This window comes from Peromyscus eremicus, chromosome 5, assembly GCF_949786415.1.
Source record: "Peromyscus eremicus chromosome 5, PerEre_H2_v1, whole genome shotgun sequence".
In the NCBI taxonomy this organism is placed as follows: Eukaryota; Metazoa; Chordata; class Mammalia; order Rodentia; family Cricetidae; genus Peromyscus; species Peromyscus eremicus.
This window is the reverse complement of record NC_081420.1, coordinates 18195714-18218910: the sequence shown is the minus strand read 5'-3', so window position 1 is coordinate 18218910 and position 23197 is coordinate 18195714. Positions and strand designations below refer to the sequence as shown.

Genomic DNA, 23197 nt, shown 5'->3' with positions numbered 1-23197 from the left:
TTTGGGACTTTTCATCCCTTTCTGTATTTTCCCAACTATCGGCACCCTTACTCAGGGAAGCTATGTTGACTCCTCTCAGGTGGACTGGCTAAAGGATATGGTAATCCTGAGAGTTACAGCTGGGCGTTAGGGACAAAAAACCTGTTGTGTTTTTACCCATCTTTACTGGTCTTAGTCAGTATGGTATGTAGGGAATGACCAGTGCATGATTCGCCCCTGCTACCTCTGTGTTTTCAACCCTGTTTGCCTCACATTTCCCCCACAGGAAGTTGGTAGAAAGGCATTGTTTCTGCTAGTGGAGTTCAGTCGTCTCTTTGGGGACCTTTCTTTGCTAAGTTGCTTTTGGTCATGATATTTTACCACAGCTACAGAAATCACCTCATGAAAAGGAAAACGGGTCAGGGTCAAGGTATTTCCCTTCAAAGACAGGCCCTTATCCATATACTTTCTTCAATGAGGTCTCCCTTAGTTCTTTATGTAGCCTGTTTCCCTATGAACTCATCAGTGGATGAGATGAATTCATCAGTGAAGTCAGTACCTTCTTGATTCAGTCACCACCTCTCAGCAGCATCTCCCGCTGAGAACTGAACCTTTTAGGGAGCCCCTTCACAGCATACCTAGGCCTGCACTTCCTGAGATAGACTTCCTAATGATAAAGCTGCCAAGGGAATCTTTCTCTGTTGACCCTTTGATGTGGATTCCTGACCCAGCTCCTCTTAGCTCTTACCTGCTCTTGAGACAGATCTTCATCTGACTTCTCTACATCCTCCCCAGCCTTTGCTGAGCGAGCAAGCCAGCCACTGTGTGTATTTGAGTCTGTGGGCCACTCCAGCAAATGACCCGAGAAGGCGGTCATCGAATCTTGGGTTTAATAGGGGCTGTGGGTAGCCTACTGCTCTGGGTTGGGACTGAGCTCAGATCTGTCGGGTGTGACACTCTCTCCATCAGAGCTGTGGGATCTGACGCTATTTCCAGGTACCATCTAAACTGAGTTAAACTGTAGGACTTTCTGCTGGGAATTCCTTAGTGCTTGGGAGGACACCCATGTGTTTGGATCACAAAACATGTGTTTGTTGCATGTGAGAGTAAGAGTTTAGCTTTCTCCTGCATCCATGAGTACTCAGTGTATTTTAGGGAGATGCCAGTTTCCTCTCCTGTTTCCAACATCTTGGTAAAGACTAGGAACAGTTATCCCACATTTACTATAGACCAGGAATCTTAAACTTTGATTTGTGGGGCCGGAGAGATGGCTCAGCAGTTAAAGGCACTGACTGCTCTTCTGGAGGACCTGGGTTTAAATTCCACATACAGCTTACAACTGTCTGTAACTCCAAGATCTGACACTCTCACACAGACGTACCTACAGGCAAAGCACCAATGCATATAAAATAAAAGTAAATAAATAAAAAAACAAAAACAAAAAACTCTGATTTGTTCTTAGATTTGGGGATTTATCACAATGCCACATTAACATAACAAAACTGCACATTTAGACTTGGTAGCATCCCCTTGTCCTTATTCACCTGCCACTGGGCAGTATGGGGTGGAAGGTACGGTGCCTTTGTTTCTAGTTGGGGAGGCTGACTTTGGGCCTACTGGAGCATGGTGAAGTTGCGATCCTTTCCTATGCCCCATTACCACTCATGCACTCCCAGTTCCAGGCCCCACCTGGCGCCCCTGTCAGTAGCCTATGTGGGAACTTTCTTTCCGGCCACTTAAAAGAGGGAAGAGAAATCTGGAATTCCAGAAGAACAGAAGCCCCAGTCTCTGACTGGGATGTGGTGGCCTTGAATAGCATTTGACATTAAGCTTAACTTCTCTGATTCCAGGTCAGGCATGTAGAAATCTCAACATGTATTTGTTAGGGATACTGTGCCCTTTATGGATTCCGTGAGACAGGGAAAGAAGGAAAGGCCCAAGGCTGCTGTGATCTGGAGGGGTCTGCAGGGGTCTGGGGGTGTCTGCAGGGGTAGGATCTACCTCTCCTGTTTTAGTTGCTCTGGAAACATGGAGGTTAACAGCTGAGAAGCTTTTTCCACATTCCACCCTCATGGCATGCAGGTTGCTTGCAAAGGATTAATGGGAAACGACGCAGGCTTAAGGAGGCGGCTTAGTGGCTCTGTTTCACATCTTTGGTAACTTTATAAATTATGAAAAGTGCACACACAGGGAGGTTTCTTAGGGCATTATAAGCCCCACTTCAGCGACCCTGCATCCGGAGGGCCTCACCTCAGGTTTCCTCTTAGTTACTACTTCCCTCTTGGCCACTGTCTGGTGGTGTCGCTTACACATTCCTAAACAACACCGTTTGCGTTGGCCCGGTCCAAGCTTTCTGTGAGTGGTCAGCCTGTCTGTGTCTTGTGTCATCTTTTGCCTCGTGGTGTATTTGAGATCCCCCTGCTGTTTTCTCAGCTGGGTTTGTGATTACCAAGGCCGGAGGCCATTCCTCTTTCCCAGAAGCCTTGCTCACTCTTTTCTCCTGTCTCCACTTGGTAGCTAGTTCTAGCACCATTAAACTCAACTCAGTGCCCTGTCTTACTCCCTTCGGGCTGTGTCAAAAGACCCTACACTGGGTGACTCATAAACAGTGGAAACTTACTGGACGCCCAAGGCCAAGGTCTGCCCACTGTCTGGTGACACTGTTCCTTAATAGGTAATGCACACCTTGTAGGTATGTCCTTGAATTGCAGAAAGGTCTGCACATGCTCCCTCAGACCTCTCTAAGGAGCAGTAATCCCAGTCATGAGCCTGCCCTCTTGGAGACCTCATCCCTCCATCCTAGTGCCCTGGAGTTGGGGTTTCAGGATATGAAGTTTGAGAGGACACCATAGACATTCAGATCACAGCATTCCTGAAGTCTGTGGGCTCATGACCGGAACCCTATGGGGACTTTTTAATTCTCATGTTCCTTGCTTGGGAAAAGGAGTTTGAGGACACTAAGACATGGAGAATAATTGTGGGATTTACATGGATGCTATTTTTTTTTTTTTTTTTTTTTTTTTTTTTTTTACCCATACAGCATACCCCAATAGGTGCTCCATTGCTTTTGGGTAGTAAGTTTCATTGAAAGCATGTGCTCTGAACAGTGAGTCACAGCACAACGGTGGGACCTGGGCAGTGGAATTGTTTGAAGAAGTGAGAGAAGGGATGGGGACGTAGCTCAGCCAGCCTAGCTGAATGGCAGAGTAGCAGGTGAAAGGGGAGAGGTCCGTCACAAAAAATAAGGTGGATGGTGTCATGAGGTTGACCTCTGGCCTCCATACTTAGGCACAAAGTTCTCATATACACACATATGGACACACAAAAATAGAGACAGGCACCACTTCTCAAGAGGTTCCAAGCTTGCAGTGGCTGGCTGGTGGGGAGGGCCACATTTGGCCTGTTTGTAAACGTTGTGTGCCATCCTCAAGAATAAAGACCAAGGGAGACTGGGCAGTACAGGAAGGAGGGGGGAATGGGAAACAGGGAAGTGTGTGCAGCAAGGGCGGAGCCAGGGGTTGCCAAGATGGAGCATGGCAGAAGGGATGGATGGTGAGTTCCCACAAGCCCCTAGGCAACCTCCAGCAGCGAGGGCCTCCGCAGGCCTGCTGGCCAGCTGGGAGGTGTTCCGTTGCTCCAGTTGGTTTCCCTAGCAATGAACTGAAGACTTTGGCAAGGTAAATGTTTATTCCTAAACCATTCACCGCCTGCGCTGATCCGTGGAATCCATGGTTCATTCAGAAACCTCCAGTGGACGCTCATGCCTTTGGTTCTCGGTGGTGGTTTTGAAAATGTTAATTTCTCTTTTCTGGCTCTCAGTGGCACACACGGTGAGGAGGAATTAGCATTTACCCAGTGTTCTTGAGCTGAAGGGTACTGGGTGAATGCTGAGTGTTTTTAGAATCATTGCAGAAGCAGGCGATTCCTGGCCTCTGCACCAGGCCAGTGCTCCTCCAAATGCCCTGTTGCCTTGCAGTTCACTTGTGGCCAGTGGGGCATTGCACCTATGGCTTCACATGCTTAAACAGGGCTGTTTTCATTCTCTTCCCCTCCTCTCCTCCCCTCCCCGCCCCGGACAGAACCCAGATCTTTAAACATACTAGATGAATGTTCTTCTAAGTCACACCCCCGGCCATCTTTTTTACTTTTAATTTAGAGACACTGAGCTGTCTACACTGGCCTTAAGTTTGTGATCTTACTACCTCAACCTTCCGTGTTGCTGGGATTATGGACATGTGCCACCATGCCCAGGATCTCGGTTTTTTTTTTTTGTTTGTTTTTTTTTTTGGTTTTTCGAGACAGGGTTTCTCTGTGTAGCTTTGCGCTTTTCCTGGAACTCACTTGGTAGCCCAGGCTGGCCTCGAACTCACAGAGATCTGCCTGCCTCTGCCTCCCGAGTGCTGGGATTAAAGGCGTGCGCCACCACCGCCCGGCCCAGGATCTCATTTTTTAACTAAGACCTTGAAGCTGGAAGTCACCCAGCTTCCCTGGGTCTATTAGTCTGCTTTCTGACAAGACCTGAGAAAAAGTTTGGGTTTTTTTAAGTTAAGGTTTGTTTTGGCTTCAGGTTTCAGATATTGCAGGTCGGAGTCACATAGCTTTGTAGTTTCTGGGTCTGTGTCAAGGTGAACGTCATGACAAGGTGTATTTGGTGGAGAAAACCACTTACCTCACAGGAAGCAGAGACTCGGAGATGACGGTGCTAGGGATAAGACACATCCTTCAAGGGCACGCCCCTAGCACCCACTTCCTCCAGCTGGGCCCTGGTGTCCGGAAGTTCCCACCCCCTCCCAAGACCTCAAGGAGTTAGGAATTCATGAATGGATGAACCCGTTGGTTGATGCGGTGGCTCCCTCAATTCCCCAAGTGCCACCTGTCAATCCTGCTGCACTGTGGACCCAGCATCTTGCCTATGAGCTTTGGGGATATTTGAGATGTAAACCATGACACCGGGACAGTGGGGATGACTAGTGGGACCTGCTTCCTGCCTGCCTCCGTGCCTCAGATTGGGGCACATAGTTTTTGTTTTGTCATGGCTGCCTAGGAAGTGAACAGGCATGACTACCATAGTGACAGGGCCTATCATGCTTCCATGGGCTATCACACTCTCAAGCCTGTATCCACTCCCTACACAAGGCACTTCGTACTGATAGAAAGCACCCTCTCTTAATCACCCAAACCAGCCCCTTCCTACCCACAGACCTAACTCCCATGCCCAAGGGGCCACCTATGCAGAACTGGAAACTTCACACCAAAGCCTGACTGTTATCTTTATTTCCGATTGGGTCTTGTCCTCTTTTGTCTGAATTGGGTCTTCACGGTTTCCAGAAGAACCATTCCTATCGGAGAAATAAACAGCTTTTCACTTTGTGAATGACATGTCTTTTGGCTAAATCTTTGGCCATGCTTGTGATAATTTCATTGGGAGAGAATCTCAGCATTCATGGAACAAGGGACATGCACACTTTTGAAGCTCCAATTTCTTTCCAGGAAAACTTGTGCTAGAAAAGAAATCCCACCAGTAGCGAGAGTTTATGTGATATTTTCTTCTCAATATTTAGTGTTTATAACCACTGATGGTCGCCAGGCGGTGGTGGCACATACCTTTGTGAGTTCGAGGCCAGCCTGGTCTAGAGAGTGAGCTCCAGGACAGGCACCAAAACTCCACAGAGAAACCCTGTCTCGAAAAAACCACCACCAACAACAAAAAATAAACACCGCCGATTTGATATATGAAAAGTAGACTCACACTGGTGTATTAATTTTGATTATTATTGAAATTGAGTAAACTTGCGACTTATATTAGCCATGTCTCCCTCTGTGTTTTTTTTTAATTTTTTTTCTTCTGGAGCTTATGAGTTCTCCACATGTTCCAGCTAGTCACGCTTTGTCGTAGCTCCACGTGCTTTTCTCTAGCTGGCTATTTGTTGATTGTATTGTCCGCTCGTGTGCATTTTATTTTTATAGAGATGGTTCTAACTTTGCCTTTACACTTCCCGGCTGAATTTACAGGAAAATAGCTTTACCTTTAACCCAACCCCAGTCCTCCATCTGCGACATCTGTCATCATTTTCTGTTGGCAGCTGGTGCTTATACTCAAGCAGCTTCAAGCTGGCCTCGTCACCTCTTTCTAACAACCTTTTTTTTTTCTATGAAGTTCAAGTTATTTTGTATAAGTTAAAAAAGGAAATTTTCCCTCAGGGAATTAATTCAGCGAAAGGACACTTGGGCTTTGGTGGGAGTACAGTGAGTAAGGCTGCATTCTGTAAAATGTGACTTCGCACGGTTGTGAAAACCCAGTCAGGGCACGTTGCCAAGGATCCCGAGTACCAGCTGAAGAATCCATGGGGGCAGTGAGTTGTAATCAAAGGCCTATTTTTGCTCTCTCAAGCTCCCGCAGTCAGAGAGCTTGTACTATTTCCGGCGCAGATGCATTCCTGTGCTTGATGGATTCCGCCACTTCCTGGCTTGTAGGTCTATTCTTAGGACTGAAGCTTCTCTCCATTTGTAGACAGAGCCTGTGCCAGGGGCATATGGCCCATTAGGGCTGGCCTGCCCTTTCCTACCAAGGTGGGAACCCCAGCTCTAGGGCCACTCTGGTGCTTTCTCAACCACGAGAAGGTCAGTTTTCTAACCGTGGCTTTCTGGGTTCTATAGAGATTCCCCAGGGCTTTTACAGATGCCAAAGTCGCTCATGCCCATTGCTAAGGGTTTTGATCAGCTGACTGGGTTTCATTGCTTATGGATTTGGGGTTCCCTAGAAGATCTTGTTTTGATCTGACCAGTGTTGAGATGTTCCATAAGCCTGGCCCAGACACCCTCAGAATTACCTATGTTTCTAAAAATTCTACATTTCTGCAGCATTGCATGTCATTAGTTCACCCAGGTGACTTCCCCAAAAGGGATCTCCTGTTATCAGCTTCTGTGTTGGAATTTAGTAGACGAGGGAGCCAGGAACATACTCACAGATTCTCAGACTTAAATCAACTTCACAATTGGATGTAGTGTTTTTTTGTCTCCTGGCACCCTGGTAGCTTCAATATACACATACCCTTGGGGTCAGAAGTGGAGTTTCCCACTGACCACTCCATGACCCCTGTACCCCACCCCTGCCAGAGTCTTTCCTGTGATGGAGAGCTGTGTCCTTCCTGTCATAGGCAGGAAACGTGGTAACAGGCGAGATGGTGGAAGAGCTCATCCTTTCTGGAGCAGATATCATCAAAGTGGGAGTTGGACCGGGTAAGACCTGCTGGGATCCCAGGAGGGCTGTCTGTGGGGAACAGGGGACTGGGGCTTGGGGTTCCTGGAGGTGGCCACATGGGAACCATAAGAGACTCACCCAGCGGCTCAGGGCACATTCTGAGGAAGATCACTGAGTTTCCCCACGAAGCTCCTGGGAGGTCATTGAGCTGTTCTCTGATGACCCCAAGCACCTTCCACGTGAGCAGCCATGTGTTGTGGGTTAATCTTTTTGTACACTGTGAAGATCTGTCTCTCTTTTACCTCATCATTAATAAAAAAAAGTCTCCGTGTTGTTATTCAGGAGCTGGCAGTCCAAAGAAAGTCTGATTACAGGCACGTAGTTGAGTTTTGAGGCCCTGCTTTAGCATGTTAGTGTGGAAGAGCAGGCTGTATAGATCACTGATGAGCCATTCACCCTGAAGAGGAAGGTTGGGGTAGGGAATACACGAGGAAAGCTAATAAACAAGAATGGCTAGGTTCATGTGAATGTTTGAAGGACCCCAAACATTGTAAATAGTCTTGTGACTAAGTGGCCACATTTGAACATGACCTGTGGCCCAGATGTTAGCCACACTGACTCCCCACCTGATACTAATCCACCTCTTACACATGAGGCCCACCCACGGGCCTCTTGAATGAAGGAATCAAGTAGAGCCTTAATCTCTTCTTAATTTAATCCAAGTTAAGTTCCAGTCTTAACCTATGAGTTACTGTTCTTACTGGGACTGGCTGGCGTTTGCCTTCCTGTGTCCCATACCCAAGCATGCATTCTCACTACCATGTTCTAGAATTCTGTCCTGGACATCCATTATTACGCAGACACAGCATTGGAGAGAGGGAAAGAAGATATTTATCTGGGACTAAAAATAACAGCAGACACACAGATATATGCAACACACACACACACACACACACACACACACACAAACACACACACACACACACACACACACACACACACACACACACCCTTCTACCCCAAAAAGACAGTCTTAAAAATGGAAGCTCATGCAAGGGGCATGAGGGCAAATGCTGCCATAGGAAGAGGACCCCTTGTGCTGTGACATATCACGTGTAAGTGCATGTATTGGAAAATGGCCCTGTCTGCTCATAAAACATGCAGGCTTTTAACTACAGGGAGACTTCAAGCTCCACTGTTATCCTGTGGTTTTCCTCATTGCCACCCACTTAGGCACTTCATAACTTTCTGAGCAAGAGGAACAATACCTGGTCTGCCCCTAAAACAGCACATAGAGACCCTGCAAGACATGGAGGAGAAGGTGAGCAGTGGCAGAGCGGAAGTGTCATGTGACTCACTCATGCTTCCCTGCATTCTTTCCATGCTATTTATAGAGCTCTCATGCACGAGGCTCTTCTCAGTGTCAGGTTAGACGAGGGGATGAACTCCCCACAGCTCCCTATGCAGCAGAGAAAATGCTCCCCAACACTCCTCCACACATAATGACTGAAGCAGGCTTCTCCAAAGACAACGTGATGCACAGCTTCCCTGGGGCAGCGACGTTTAAGATGAAGCCTGAAAAATGAGCGAGGGTTGGCTGGGGTAGTAGGGAATGTGAGTGGGTAGTGGAGGGGAGAGATAGAAGAGGAGAAAGGGGGAGAGGGGAAAGAGGGAAAAACCCAGAGTACAGAGAACCCCTGAGGAGGGAAGAAACTTGCTGAAAAGTCAGTGGTAAGAGCACAGGGAAGAGGGGCAGATAAGAGGGGAGGCAGATGGGGCACGGAGGTGGGTACTCACTTGCTTTGGGGGTAAGATGAGTTAGAAGTGGGAACAGGGGACATTGGATCTTGGTGTCCCCCTAGACCCAAGAGAACACAACCAGGACTGAATGGGACATTGGGACAGGAAGAGGCAAGGTAGAAAGATACCCATGTGTTGGCATGACTACTGAGAGCCAGGCTGACCTCAGGTCTAGGCTAAGTGGGGACCCAGGGGGTTCAAGGAAATGGGGCAGGAGATATAACATGGAACTAAACATGGAAACTGGGTTATGTTTGGGCCAGGGTTGAATAATAGAAATACCGTTATGTGGCTTCCTCCTCCCAAGGGTTTGTCAGGCCCAGGGATAAGCCCTTCCCCCTAATGCAAATGCATTCCATGACAATCATACCAAGTAGTCTCCTAGGCTGGGCAGTGAAGTGGGAGGTTAGTAACGACCAAAGCTGAAGGTGAAAAAGCTTGGAAAAGGCTGGGAGGATTCCCAGTGGTTCCTAGAAGTGGAATCTGCATATGTGGAAGAGTGAAGGATGGATGGAGGAGAGGGAGGAGACTGGAGCCTGTGCTCGACCATTGCAGGGGAGTAGACATCACATGGGGGGGCGGTGAGGGTGGTGTGGGAGATGACGTCCCGGACATCTGCCGATGACAATGGTGAAGACATGAGGGACACACATGGCCAGTGGTGCAGTGTATAGTGAGACCATGTAACTGACCAGTCAGTACTCGTCCTGCAAGCGTACATCCACTGTTATGCAAAAGTCACCCCTTCACTGAGGCAGCACCATGTGATGGTGAAGGGGTATCATTTTAGGTTGTGTTCTATTCAGGCACAACCCTCGCTGAATCCACCTCTCCTTCTGCACAGGTTCTGTGTGCACCACCCGAACCAAGACAGGAGTGGGTTACCCCCAGCTGAGTGCCGTAATAGAGTGTGCTGACTCTGCCCATGGCCTCAAGGGGCACATCATCTCTGTGAGTATTAGGAGGATCTGGGAGCCTCTGGGGACCATGGGGAGATCATGGTAGTGGTCCTGGCCCTGAGGGGCCGTGCTGCCTTCAAAGACCCTATTTCCAAATGTCAGTATGAACTTGGGAGGGGCTGACACAGGTCATCATAGCTCAGATTCAGGAGTTTGGAAATGCTTTGGGAAGTGATATGGAAGGGTGGTGGTTTGTTCCAGATGAAAGGATAGGAGAGAGCTGAAGAACAATGGAGAAACAAGAGAAAAGGGCATTAAAAAAAAAAAAAACCCTCAAAGCCACTGTTTTGGAGTGATGAGCTGGGAGGGGGTAGAAGAATGGATCACAGATGAATTCCAGGGCAACTGTGGGCAAGAACTCTGGGGGACATGTGAAAAACCGGGGCTTTCTTCCAAGTGCAATAGGAAGCTATTGAAGATGCCAGTGCAGGAGAAGGTGAGTGGGTTGGCTCGTAGCAACCAACGGGCTCCTTTGGGAAGGACTGGGAAGGGACAGGCTGAGAAAGGAATCTAGTTGGGAAGGTGTGATTCAGACTGCAGGTGACCGCCATCCACTAAAGGGTAGGCAGCAAATCTGCAGAGCCATACACCAACCCGAAGCGTGTTTAGAGAACGGAATTAAGTCTTGGCAGTGGAGTTAGTATTTGTGGGGCTGGTAAAGGAGGAGGAGTCCACTTCTGCTCCATGGGCTGGTTCATAAGAGTGGCTACTGAGGAAAAAATTCACTTTGGATTTATGAGTTCATGTTGATTTTTTGAGGTACATGACAGGCACTGAGGAGGACTCATGGGTTGGAGATCAGGTGACTAAAGAGCCCATTGGTCTTGGGAATTTATGAGTGGATGAGGAAGCAGGAGGATGAGCAGGTGAGAGGTGAACCTCAGACCTCGAGTCAGGGGTACCTGACAGGAGGAGGCAGTGAGCTGATGCTTCCATCTCACCTGTCACCTGTTGAGGATAGTATCGGTTAAGGCGTGGAATCGAAGGAGTTGAGCATGACACCAGTATTCTGACAGAAGCTTCTGGAACAATGATGCCACCGTCACCAGCCATAAGTGTTACTAAGGATTGATTGAGTGATTGAATGACCAGGTGAAGTGGGTCCTTTCCTTCTGTGCACCTACTCCACATCATTCACAGAACCACCATGTAGACTGTTGGCAATAGTTATGTGATTTGAGCTGGCATCATAGGGCCAATGTTGTGGTGGACCATGGCACCTGCTTGTGTAGCTGAGATGGATGGAGGAGTGGATGGATAGACAGATGATGTGTCCAGTTGTTCCTTGGTGTTCTCAAGTGGTGGAGTCCAGCACTCCTGTGGAAACCACACTCCACAGATGTTCAAGTCCCTCTGCACAGTGCACTAGTATTGGGGTATAATCTCTATAAGATTCTCTTACACTTTAAATCATCTCCAGATTACCTAATAGAGTGTAAATGCTGGGTAAACCGTTGCTACCCTGCATGGCTTAGGAGATAACAAGAAAGTCTGTGCATGTTTAGTAGAGGTGCAGATTTTTTTATTAAGTGTTTTTTATTTGTGGTTGGTTGAACCAACAGGTGGAAAAATCATAGCTGTGTAAGGTAGGCTATCTAGCTACTTTCTCTCTCTCTCTCTCTCTCTCTCTCTCTCTCTCTCTCTCTCTCTCCTTTCCTTCCCTTCCTCCCTCCCCCTCTGTCCTTTACCCCTTTCCTCTCTCATCTATCCATCCATCTGTCATCCATCTACTATTTGTGTATTCATCATCTAACCATCCCATCCATCCATCCATCTGTCCATCCATCTGTCCATCCATCCATCCATCCATCCATCCATCCATCATCTAACCATCCCATCTGTCCATCCATCCATCTATCCATTCATCCCTCCCTCCCTCCCTCCCTCTCTCTCTCCCTCCCTCCCTCCCTCTCTCCCTCCCTCCCTCCCTCCCTTCATCCATCCATCTGTCCATGCACATTTTCTTACAGGTGTGTATATATGTATACTTACATATTTCATATATTTGGAGTTATGGTATACTTTTAATGGTTCATAACAGTATTGATTTGACTTGAATATATCAAATCTTCCAATCATTTCACTTCGGCAGTTGCTAGGCCAGGCTTCCACATGAACTTGCTGATGGATTTCCTTAAAACCCAAATGTAAGAAATTGATACCATCATCACCATGGAATGATGTCTCATTGGCTTTGGCTCAACACTGCATCTTGTGGAGACCTCATTCTCTGTCTTCTCTTCTGTTTCATTTGAGCCTTCTGCAGCATTTTAGCCCTGCAGGCTTTGCTCTGATAAGAAACAGCGAGGTTCCAGGTGTTCATTAGTATTGTAAATGGCATGTTGCTCCCATGGCTAGGATCCAGGTATTGACTTGCATTGCAGGTGACTTATGTTCCTCATGTTCCTTCATTCAGTAGTCAGATCCTCACTCATTCATTCAGAAAGGGTTTACTATGCATCTACTATCTCAGTGGTTCTCAACCTTCCTAATGCTGAGACCCTTTAATACAGTTCCTCATGTTGTGGTGACTCCCAACCATAAAACTTTCATTGCTACTTCCTAACTTAATTTTGCTGGGTTATGAATCATAATGTAAATATCTGATATGCAGGATATCTGATATGCAACCCCTGTGAAAGGGTCATTTGACACCCAAAGGGGTGGTGACCCACAGGCTGAGAACCACTGTACTGTGTGCTACATGCCAGAATAAATGACTAAAGGTTATAATAGCTCTGTAACACACACACACACACACACACACACACACACACACACACACACACACGCACACAAGCTTTTGCCCCACTGTAAAGAGTAACACACATTTATTGAAGTAGCACGTAAAAAGCTGACAGCACTGTGAATCTGCATTTGCAAGCAAGGGCATTTGATCTATCTGGAGCTACCCGGGAATACCAGGCTCTCAAAGTTCCCGTCGGGAGCCAGCTATGCGAATGTCTTCAAGAAGCTTGAGTTTATACGTACACATTCCTGGACTATATAATGAACTCACTCTTTCTGAGGTTACTTCCATTCTGTGACTTTTCCAGAGGAGATGGAAACAAACATCTGCTCACACAAAATTAGGAACAAAGAAAGGGTCCCATCCAAATCCAGCTTGGTGAACCAATGGTTATTGGGCTTATTTGTAAGAGCATGGTTGAGGAGTTACAGGAGTATGTGTGTGTCAGACAGCCGCATCCCTGCAAAGTACCACCCCAGTGTAGCGATGACCTCACAGAGCGGCATGGTGTGGATGCAGTCCCGACTGTAGTCAACCTTCTACCTCCTTTTGATCCCAAACCACGTGCAGCTGGGCAGAAAGGTGCGAGTGGCTGGACTTTCAGACTCTCATCAGACCCTCCCCACCCCTTCCTTCAGGAGTTCTTAGCCTGATCTTGTGAGGGTCTCATGTCAGGTCATCACCGTTACTTCAATTTTGTGATGTTAAGGACCATCTTTTGTCAGGAGGACAGAGTTCCACCACAGCCCCAAAGCCTCAGGTGTAAGTCTCCATTACAGTGATCTTTGCCATCAGGGGTCATATATTTTAACCCTGTGTCACATACAGGTCTTGAATGGCCACTGTTGGCAATTGAGTTGAGGTCATGTCATGTTAGGAAGATCTGTCTTAGGATTTCTATTGCTGTGACAGAACACCATGAGCAAAAGGAACTTGGGGAGGAAAGGGTTTATTTAAGCTTATGGTTCCACATCACAGTCCATCACTGAGGGAAGTCAGGACAGGATCCTGGAGGCAGGAGCTGATGCAGAGGCCATGGAGGAGCGCTGCTTACTGGTTTGCTCTCATAGTTTGTTCAGCCTGCGAATTCTTACACTATCCAGAGCCACCTACACAGGGGTGGCACCGCCCACAGTGGGTTGGGTCTACCCACATCAAGAATTAATCAAGAGAATGCACTACAGGCAGATCTTATGGGGACATTTTCTCAGCTAGAGTCCCTCTTCTCAGATGACTCTAGCTCAGTGGTTCTCAACCTTCCTAATGCTGAGACCCTTTAATACAGTTGCTCATGGTATGGTGACCCCCAACCATAAGATTATTTCATTGCTGCTTTATAACTGAAATTTTGCTACTGTTGTGAATTATAAACATCTGATATGGAGGATATCTAATAGATGATCCCATGGGGGGTCATGACCTACATGTTGAGAACCATTGAGAGGTTGACTGAGACTTAACCAGGACAAGGTCTAACTATAGGCTTGTTCAGACACCATCCTTATGTCTAAGAACCTCAAACTTCCCAAAGATTGGGGGGCAGTAGGGTAGGGTAGACACACTGTGTGCCTCCCAGGTGACTGAAGAGAGGTCACCCCAGCTTCTGTGCACAGCATTACGTCAGAGGTAGCCTAACTTAGCCATTCTGTATCATGTGATGGCCAGACTAGCAAGGCAGTGACAGCTTGTTAGAAAGTCTTGGGCCCCACCCCAGACCTGACCAACTGAATCAAGAGCTCAGAAGGTGAGCCCAAGGGGCCCTCTAGGTCATCCCCACCTGTCCTTGACCTTGAGAAACACTGGTTTCTACAGAGGAGGCCAGGCCTTACTGGCTAGTTCCAGAACCAGGTCCCACCCAGAGTCCCGGAGTCACTTCTGTGTAGGTTGGCCATGGTGACAGCCCAGGCCGGCGGCACTGTTGCTATGTGAGGAGTGCACCTAGCAGCTAGCTGTGTGCTCTGAGATTCTTCTTTTCCATCCACGATGGCAGAGTTCCCACACGGGGTGAGGAAGTCAGCGTGTCACTAGAAGACCAAACTGAGTTTACGTTATCTCCAAGCTTTGGTCCCTGCACTTTGGCCTGTTGCTACTACTCAGTTGCCCATTTCCAGGTTCAAAAAAGCTGTTGACCCCACTGTCACTCTCCTAAGGTGCTTCTCAAGTAGTTGCTGCCTCGGCCAACTGGACCAAACCTGCTGGATGTTTGGGATCCTGCCACATGGTCCAATTTCCTTCGAGCGGACTCAATTCACCCTGCCATAACTGAATTGGTGTATCTGTGTGGCTAAGGTGCAGGAGGAAGTCACATAGGACAGGGTCTGTTCAGCAGGCACTGGAACCAGCAGGCTAGGCTTCAGTAGTGTTTCCATCATGGTCCACATGAGAGGAGGGGAGGAAGGAGGATCCCTCATCTATTCACAATACTTCAGGTATAGGCAAAGTTCAAGGTGTGACCACTTAATTTTGTCTGGTCATATCACCATTTAGAAAGATCTAACCAAATTCATTAAATAATTAAATTTTGGGAGGCTTGACAAATTCAATAAAATAATGTTTAACTCAGGAAAATCTAGAAATGCCAAATAAACACGAAAAAGAAACTTAGTATTATCAGGAAGGCTGTCTTAAGAGGCTGTTTCTAACCTCATTTCTCCACTATCACAGCTGTGTGGTCCTAGAAGAGCCACGGTTTCTCAGCTGTGTGGTCCTAGGAGAGCCACGGTTTCTCAGCTGCGTGGTCCTAGGAGAGCCACGGTTTCTCAGCTGCGTGGTCCTAGGAGAGCCACTGTTTCTCAGCTGCGTGGTCTTAGGAGAGCCACTGTTTCTCAGCTGTGTGGTCCTAGGAGAGCCACTGTTTCTCAGCTGTGTGGTCCTAGGAGAGCCACTGTTTCTCAGCTGTGTGGTCCTAGGAGAGCCACTGTTTCTCAGCTGCGTGGTCCTAGAAGAGCCACTGTTTCTCAGCTGTGTGGTCCTAGGAGAGCCACTGTTTCTCAGCTGCGTGGTCTTAGGAGAGCCACTGTTTCTTAGCTGCGTGGTCTTAGGAGAACCACTGGAATCCTCTCAGTCTCATTTCTCCATCCAGTACAAGATACTTAGAGTCTTGAGTTTGAATGAGGAAGTAAGTTCAGAGTAGTTCTTGGCCAGGCAAAGGCACTTCATTTGAGTCCTGTGTCCCTCCCCTTCCCTGTCCCATCCCATGCTTGTTCTCACCATGCTCTTATTTCAGAGGCCTGAGCCATAATGTGTGCATGGGTGCACACATGCCCATAGAAGGTCAGAGGACAGCCATAAGTGACAATGCTTAGGTGCTTTCCATCTTTTGTTTGAGACAAAGTCTTTCATTGGCCTGGAACTTCCCCACACAGGCCAGGTTAGCTGTCTGGCGAATTTCCTGTCTCCAGGCCTCATCTATGGCAATGCTGAGGTTGTAGGTGTGTGCTGTTGTACCTAGCTTTTTTATGTGGGTTCTGGGTATTCAAACTCAGGACCTCACAATTAGGAAGCAAGTGCTTTACCAACGGGGCCATTGCCTCAGCCCCTGTAATTATTATTATTATTTTTTTTGTTTTTTGGTTTTTCGAGACAGGGTTTCTCTGTGTAGCTTTGTACCTTTCCTGGGACTCACTTGGTAGCCCAGGCTGGCCTCGAACTCACAGAGATCTGCCTGGCTCTGCCTCCCGAGTGCTGGGATTAAAGGCGTGCGCCACTACCACCCGGCCTCCCTGTAATTATTTTTAAGCAGAAGAGTCATGTTGAAAATCCATGAACCAAATCATTTACATGCCATGATGCCTTTTGCCTTAAATATAATGCTAACCATGTTAAAAGACAAAACAAGCGACACATGTCAATTACTGCTTTGTATATTTTCCCAAGACTAATTCTTTTTACAGTCTTCCAGCAGCTGACTGTCACCATGTAAGGTGGGTGTGTGCCTTAGATGGCAGGAGAGTGCCCCATGTTCTGTCTTCCTGGAGCATGATGGGATTCTTTGAACAGGCTTGGAAATTACCTGTAAACTGTAGAAGGTGCTGGTTTCCTGATATATCATGTGAAATTGCATTGCACTCAGCTCCTCTTGTAGTCTGGCCTGTTGGGTGTGCATCACTCATTTCATAAGTGTGCACACCAGAATGTGTGAACGGACAACACTGAATACAATACTCTCTCTCTGGTGGTATGCAGCCATGTTAACTGAGGACTTTGGGTCAGCTCGGAAATAGGTTCGTTTTCTTTTTTAATTTTAATTTTTTATGAGTACGATTATTTTGCTTACACGTATCTGTGCACCATATCTATGCCTGGGTACTGTGGAGGCCAGAAGAGGGCATCAGATTCCATAGAACTAAAGTTACAGACAGGTGGAAATCACTGTGTGGGTGCTGGGAATCGAACCCAGGTCCTCTGGAAGAGCAGTCAGTGGCTCATCAGATGAGCCATCTCTGCTGCCTGAGGCATTTCTTGAGATCTCAGTCACACAGGGCTTTCTGGGTCAGGCTGCCGCACTGACCACAATCCTGTGGAATTATCAGGCACTTACATAATAAATCCTAGTGTGGCCCCAAGCTCCTTGAGTGAGCAAAGAGAATTCTAAAGTCACATTGTTGGGGACCTACATTATGGAGGCAGGAGTGTATGTAATCTGATTATGATGTGAAATCCTGCACATAGAGCTGGTTTTAATTTTTGTTTATTTTGCGTATCTGCATATCGTGCGCATGGGTGGAGGAGGTCCAAGGACACCTTTTGGGAGTCTCTGGTTGCTGTTGCTAGGCTGCCTCCAGGCTAGCTGCCTCTTGAGCTTCTCTGCCTGGTTCTTGGGTTGGGATCACAGGTGCATGCCACCACACCCTGCTTTCTGTCTGGGTTCTGGCCTTGGATCATCAGGGTTGCATAACTGTCATTTCTCTCTCTCTCTCTCTCTCTCTCTCTCTCTCTCTCTCTCTCTCTCTCTTCTCTCTTTCTTTCTTTCTGTTTTCTTTTTGTTTTTTCAAGACAGGATTTTTCTGTGTAGCTTTGGTGCCTGTTCTGGATCTCCCTCTGTAGACCAGGCTGGCCTCGAACTCACAGAGATCCACCTGGCTCTGCCTCCCGAGTGCTGGGATTAAAGGCGTGTGCCACCACCGCCCAGCACATAACTATCATTTCTACCTGCTGAACCACGTTTCTGGCTCCTAGGGCTCGTTTTGATTGAGATAAAACTCTAGAAAGTGAACAGGGAAAGCGAGGGACATGTGGAAAGCAAACATTTGGAAGAGAAGAGGAACAAGCATGGCAGAGCTTGGAAGCAGTCATGTGGTTGCCAAGCCACAGCTGCTTCCATGTCCTCATGGAGGGCTTTGCCCATACACCTTGTCCGGAGAGCCTGCCTCTCAAATAGGCCTCATGGGAGCCACATAAGAACAATGCACGTGACTGAGCAAATAATTACCGTTAGAAAATGTTTGGAAAGACAAAAACTAAGTCTTCAACACCTCCCCTTTGATCAGAACTGTAACACGGTGGGACTGAAAACATTCTATTTTTGTTTGCGTTTTTTGATGATTTCCTATAGCTCTGGATGGCCCTGAACTCCAAATCCTCCTGCCTCCACCTCCTCAACACTGGGATCAGAGACATGCACCAGCATGGTTAGCTAAGCAGCAGGATTTGAATCCTCCTCCTTGGAGTGTAGGGACCAATAAAGTGATAGAGAAAGAATGATGAGCAGGGTGGGGTGGTGTAGACCCATAATCCCAGCACTCAGGAGGTTGAGACCAACTTGAGCTATGAAGAGATACCCGATATCCTGTCTCCAGCAAAACAGAAGAATACCGAGCCACAGAACCCAGTGCTTTCCGGGGGAGATGCTTGTTGCAAAGTGCCTTGCCCCACTTGAACACAGATGCCCCCAACTGGAGATGGGTGGTTCTGTCTTGCAAACTGTCACCCAGGTTACCCCCGTGGGTGTACTACGTTCTCTCCCTAACCCAAAAGTCCAGCTCCACATCTTTGGCTCTTACTTTCTGGAGATGGGCCTTTCCTTTGAGGGCCATGCAGCGCCTTGCTACATCCCTGTCACTTTGTTCTACCTGCCCCCATCTCTTCTCTTTGCTTCCTGGGTTGTCCTTCTGTGTTTTCCTGACATCCCAGAGCACTGTCACCTCCTTTCTATGTCTGTGTCACCCAGGCTTTGCTGGAAATATCAAGTAGCAGCCTGGGCATTTAGGGTCTGTTAATAAGGAAACACGTGAGTGCTGTATCCTAAGAGCGTTGAGCCGGGTTTCGATAGCCTGGTATCCTGCTGCCCATGAGGCCAGCCTGGGTTGTGTGGGCAGAGTGGATGTTGGCAATGAGCTCTTATTTTTAAGGACATAATGGACTGGAAGCACAAGGCAGCTGAGAAGATAAAGAAGCCAGCTCTCTGCCCTTTTCTCAGCTCTTAAAATAATCTAGCACTCAGACTAAATAAAGCTCACCTCTCACCCGGCAGGGAGGGAGAGGTGGCTTCTGAGTATGAAGGAGCAGGGACCATAGAGTGGCTGGGTGTGTTACATAATGACCTAGCCGAGGACAGTGGCCAGTCTGCCACACTTGGTCCTCCTTCTCAGACATGGGTGCTTGAGCCTAGATGGAGGATGGGCAGGGATGTCAGCCTCTGACCATCAGAGGAAGGATGTGGTTGGGGAGCCGAAGTATCAAGGGTGGCAGTGTAGCTAGAGAGCCAAGCCTCCAGGCTGTTGGGCTAGGAGTGGGAGGTGGCTTCTGGTCACTTCATCTTCACAGGTGAGGCATGCTCTGGCCTGTCCCCACCTTGCTGATAGCCTCACCTTGCTGATAGCCTCTCCTTTGTTTCTTTGAAGGATGGAGGCTGTACATGTCCAGGAGATGTCGCCAAAGCCTTTGGTAAGTACCAGGGACAGCCCTGCCATTATGGAGGAAAGAGAGGTTGACAGAGGAGGAGGAGCTCTGGGCAGCTTGGAAGAACCAGATGGAGGAGGGAACCCCCGAGGGGCTTCTGGGCTTATTGGGAGTTTTCTTTGCCTGGATTTCATTCCCATCTGATAAAATCCTGGCTCAGTTTTGGTTCAGGTCTGTAGCTGAGCAAGCTGGGTGCTCAGCATGTGGATCTTTGGTGATGTCATGCCAGCCAGGAGCGGGTCAAATTGTGATCTTTTCATTGAGAATGAGAACGCCCAGGGCACCTGTGACCTTGCACAGTACTTGCTCTGCTGTGTAGAGACCACCAGGCTGTTTTGACTCAACCTAGAGCAGTCTCCCCACCCCCACCCACCCCACCCCACCCCACCCCACCCCGACCCGGACTAAGAGTCCTCACCTTATCTTGGCCATCCTCAGTCTTCAGTCTTGGCTGGAGGCTGACCAGCCTGCTCTCCACTAGAGGGCAGCAGTGCCCAGTGTAACCCAAGGAGGGCCTGTAGGGCCTCTGGGGTCCTGGTTTTTGCTCCACACTGTCCAATACATCAACAAAAGGGACAGGGTGGTAAAACAGGACTGCTGAGCTCTGTGCTGCCTGCTCAGTTTCCACAATCCATGTAGAAACCAGAACTAGCTTCCAAGCTCTAAACTGTTAAGTGGTACATTACACCGCACCACATCTCACACACACACACACACACACACACACACACACACACACACACACACACACAGTGGTAGAAAACTTTTTGTCTTAGTGACAAAAACAAAAATTGGCTTTTTAATATTTGAATTACGTGTATTGTATATGTGCAGGCACACACATGTGGAGGCCAGAGAGCATCTTCTAGGAGTCAGATCTCCCCTTCCACCTTGTGGGATCAAACTCAGTTGTTTAAGCTGGGCAGCAAGGGCCTTAACCTGATGAGCCATGAGCCCCTGTTCTGTTTCTAAAGTAGTGACAGAGGGGCAGGCAGATAGTGTTCCTGCTGGCAGGGTTTCTTAGCAACCCAAAGTATATCATTAAAAAAAAAAAAAAAAAAAGAAGTGCCCCTAGGCCAGCTGCGGAAGGAAACAAACCCTGTATCTCTTCCATCTGACCTGTTTTATGGTCTGAAGGACAGAGGCCCCAGGAAAGAATGACATGGCCACCGTCCTACAGTTAAGTGCAGGGAGAACTCCAGCTCTCTTGTCCGTATCCTTAAGCATCACTTAGTGTGTGTGACTTCCTTCTGGTACCCACCCCCCCATGATCCACAGCACAAAGCAGGAGCTGAACTTAGTGTGTGTGACTTCTTTCTGGTACTCCCCATGAACCACAGCACAAAGCAGGAGCTGAACACATTTAAAAAGCCCCGTCCTTCTGAAAGTACCTTGTTCCTGAGCTCGGGACTGGCCCTTGGCTCCTCCGCTCTGCCCTCCCCTGACATTCTCCCTGCTCTGTTAAAGTGCAGTCTTGCATGCACTGAGAAGTGAGAGAGGGGCCTCGCCTAGGAAAAGCCAATTGGGAAACCACTTGAGTGTTGAGAACTACACATCACCAGGAACTATTTAACAGTTACATTGAACAGATCTGTGCTCAGGGTCCCGAGGTTGACTTCCTTCACCTGGAGGTCTGGCCAGACCAGTTATCCCACCGCCCCCCTGAAGATCACAGCTGGAGTGGGCGCTGGTGTCTGGGAGCTGCTGACAGCACACTGTGGATCAAGCTGTGCCTTACTTACCAGGGGCCAGCCTCACTCAGCATCCCTTTCTAACAGACGGAGCAGAGTGGGGCTGACTCCGCGCATACCCCGGGGGCGGGGGAGTTCCTTAGAAGTGACGTCACGGCTGCTTTTAGGCTGCTGTTGGTCTGCCCCTCCCCCGCTGGTTACTCAGCACCCTGTCAGAAGTCACTGTGGTTCTAAATCCCTCCGTGACTGGGGAGAGGCATCCTTGCTAGTGTTTCCTTTCTGAGTCCACTTTTCTGATGATAGAAGTTAATTTGGTTCATGGCTGAGGAGGTTGGGCTGCCCAAGAGCACAGCATTGGCGCTTGCCTGATCCCTAGAGAGGACCTTCTCATTGTCCCACAGCCGGACAGAGGGTATCTATCGCACGGGGAAAGAGCAAGTGTGTTTTACAGAGCTACTGAGATCTTTATGACTATGTGTAACCTGCATGATTTCCCAGGGGCCTCCCCTTCAGAATCCATCCCCTTAGGAAACTGGGGGTGGGGGATCAGTTTGCAACACATGGACTCGACTAAAGCGCATCATATTTGATACTCATAGTTACCCAAGAACAGCGGATAAAGATCGCTTCAAATGTTGTCGAATTGTTTCTGGTTTTGAGACGCAGTCTCACCTAGCTCAGGCTAGCTATGTAGCCAAGGCTGGCCTTGAACAACTTCTCCCCCTCCTGCCTCCCCCTCCCAAGTGCTGAGATTACAAGCACATGCTACCATGCTTGGTTTACACAGCGCCGGGATCAAGCCCGGGGCCTCCTGAATGACAGGCAAGCACACTCCCACCTGAGCCGCATCCCCAGCCTGCAGTCATCCTACCTGAATTCAAGTCAGGCGAGACGTGCTTCCTGAGACACATGCAATGTTTCATGCTTTTGTGGATCTAAAGGAGCAAGACCTGTTTGGCAGGTGTCGTAGCCAGTCACTGATACCTTCAAGGCAGTGCTGACTGTCCCTTCCCCGTCCAAGCCCCAGTGCCCCTGATTCCCTGCAAGTCTTCTGTCTTAGGAGGAGGCTGAGCCATTTTGTGATCAGAGTCAGGGAGGCCCAGCGGGCGGGACTCTGTCCAGACTCTGTATTCTCTGAGCCCGTCTCTGTCCTGCCCCTTTATCCCTCCCTGGGCATGTAGGAGCCGGTGCGGACTTTGTCATGCTGGGAGGCATGTTTTCAGGCCACACTGAGTGTGCAGGAGAGGTGATCGAGAGGAACGGGCAGAAGCTGAAACTCTTCTACGGCATGAGCTCGGACACAGCCATGAAGAAGCACGCGGGCGGAGTCGCTGAGTACAGGTATGGCTGCCATGCGACTTAGGCTGTGTCCTCCAGCCTGGCTAGCTACTCTGTGTTCTGGTCCCCTTACAGGGAGGGGCTGGAAAACATACCCGGCATCTTTGCATGGAACACCAACTTTCATCCGGTTAGCATTTGTGAAAGCAAGTGTGGGTGTGATTATAGGTGTCAGTCTGGGAGGGGCATGTGGTGGAATGGGAGTATTGCCTCGGACTGAAAGAGCCCTCACTGAACACCCCCCCTCCCCCCGTCACCTCTCATCTCTAGCCTAAGATAATCTATTCTGCAAGCTTCAGGATGAAGAATAGTCTCTCACGGTATAGCAAACAGATGGGGCCTTTCATAAAGGACACTGTCGTCCATGGTACTTCATTTAGGACGATCACCTGCCCCCAGGTTCTGACAGGTGACATGGGCAGTGTTTCCAGCTGGTTACCTGTATCACCTGACTGCAGAATCAGACTCTAGGCCGATGCACGGTTTTAAAACCCACAGTCTCTCCAAGGTCACCTGGTCCTTCCCATTCTCCTCCAGAGTAGCCTCATGTAAGAAGCCCATGACAGAGCAGACCCAGAAT

General features: G+C 48.5%; 1 protein-coding gene across 1 annotated transcript in view; it reads left to right on the top strand.

Moving 5' to 3' along the window:
* The window catches only part of Gmpr (guanosine monophosphate reductase), a 30820-nt gene that overhangs the window by 4294 nt on the left and 3329 nt on the right, over positions 1–23197 (top strand). The window contains exons 3-6 of the mRNA XM_059263103.1: positions 7137–7218; positions 9825–9931; positions 19531–19573; positions 22461–22620. Of these exons, the coding sequence (XP_059119086.1) occupies positions 7137–7218; positions 9825–9931; positions 19531–19573; positions 22461–22620 (392 nt within the window). The remainder of the gene's footprint in view (positions 1–7136; positions 7219–9824; positions 9932–19530; positions 19574–22460; positions 22621–23197) is intronic.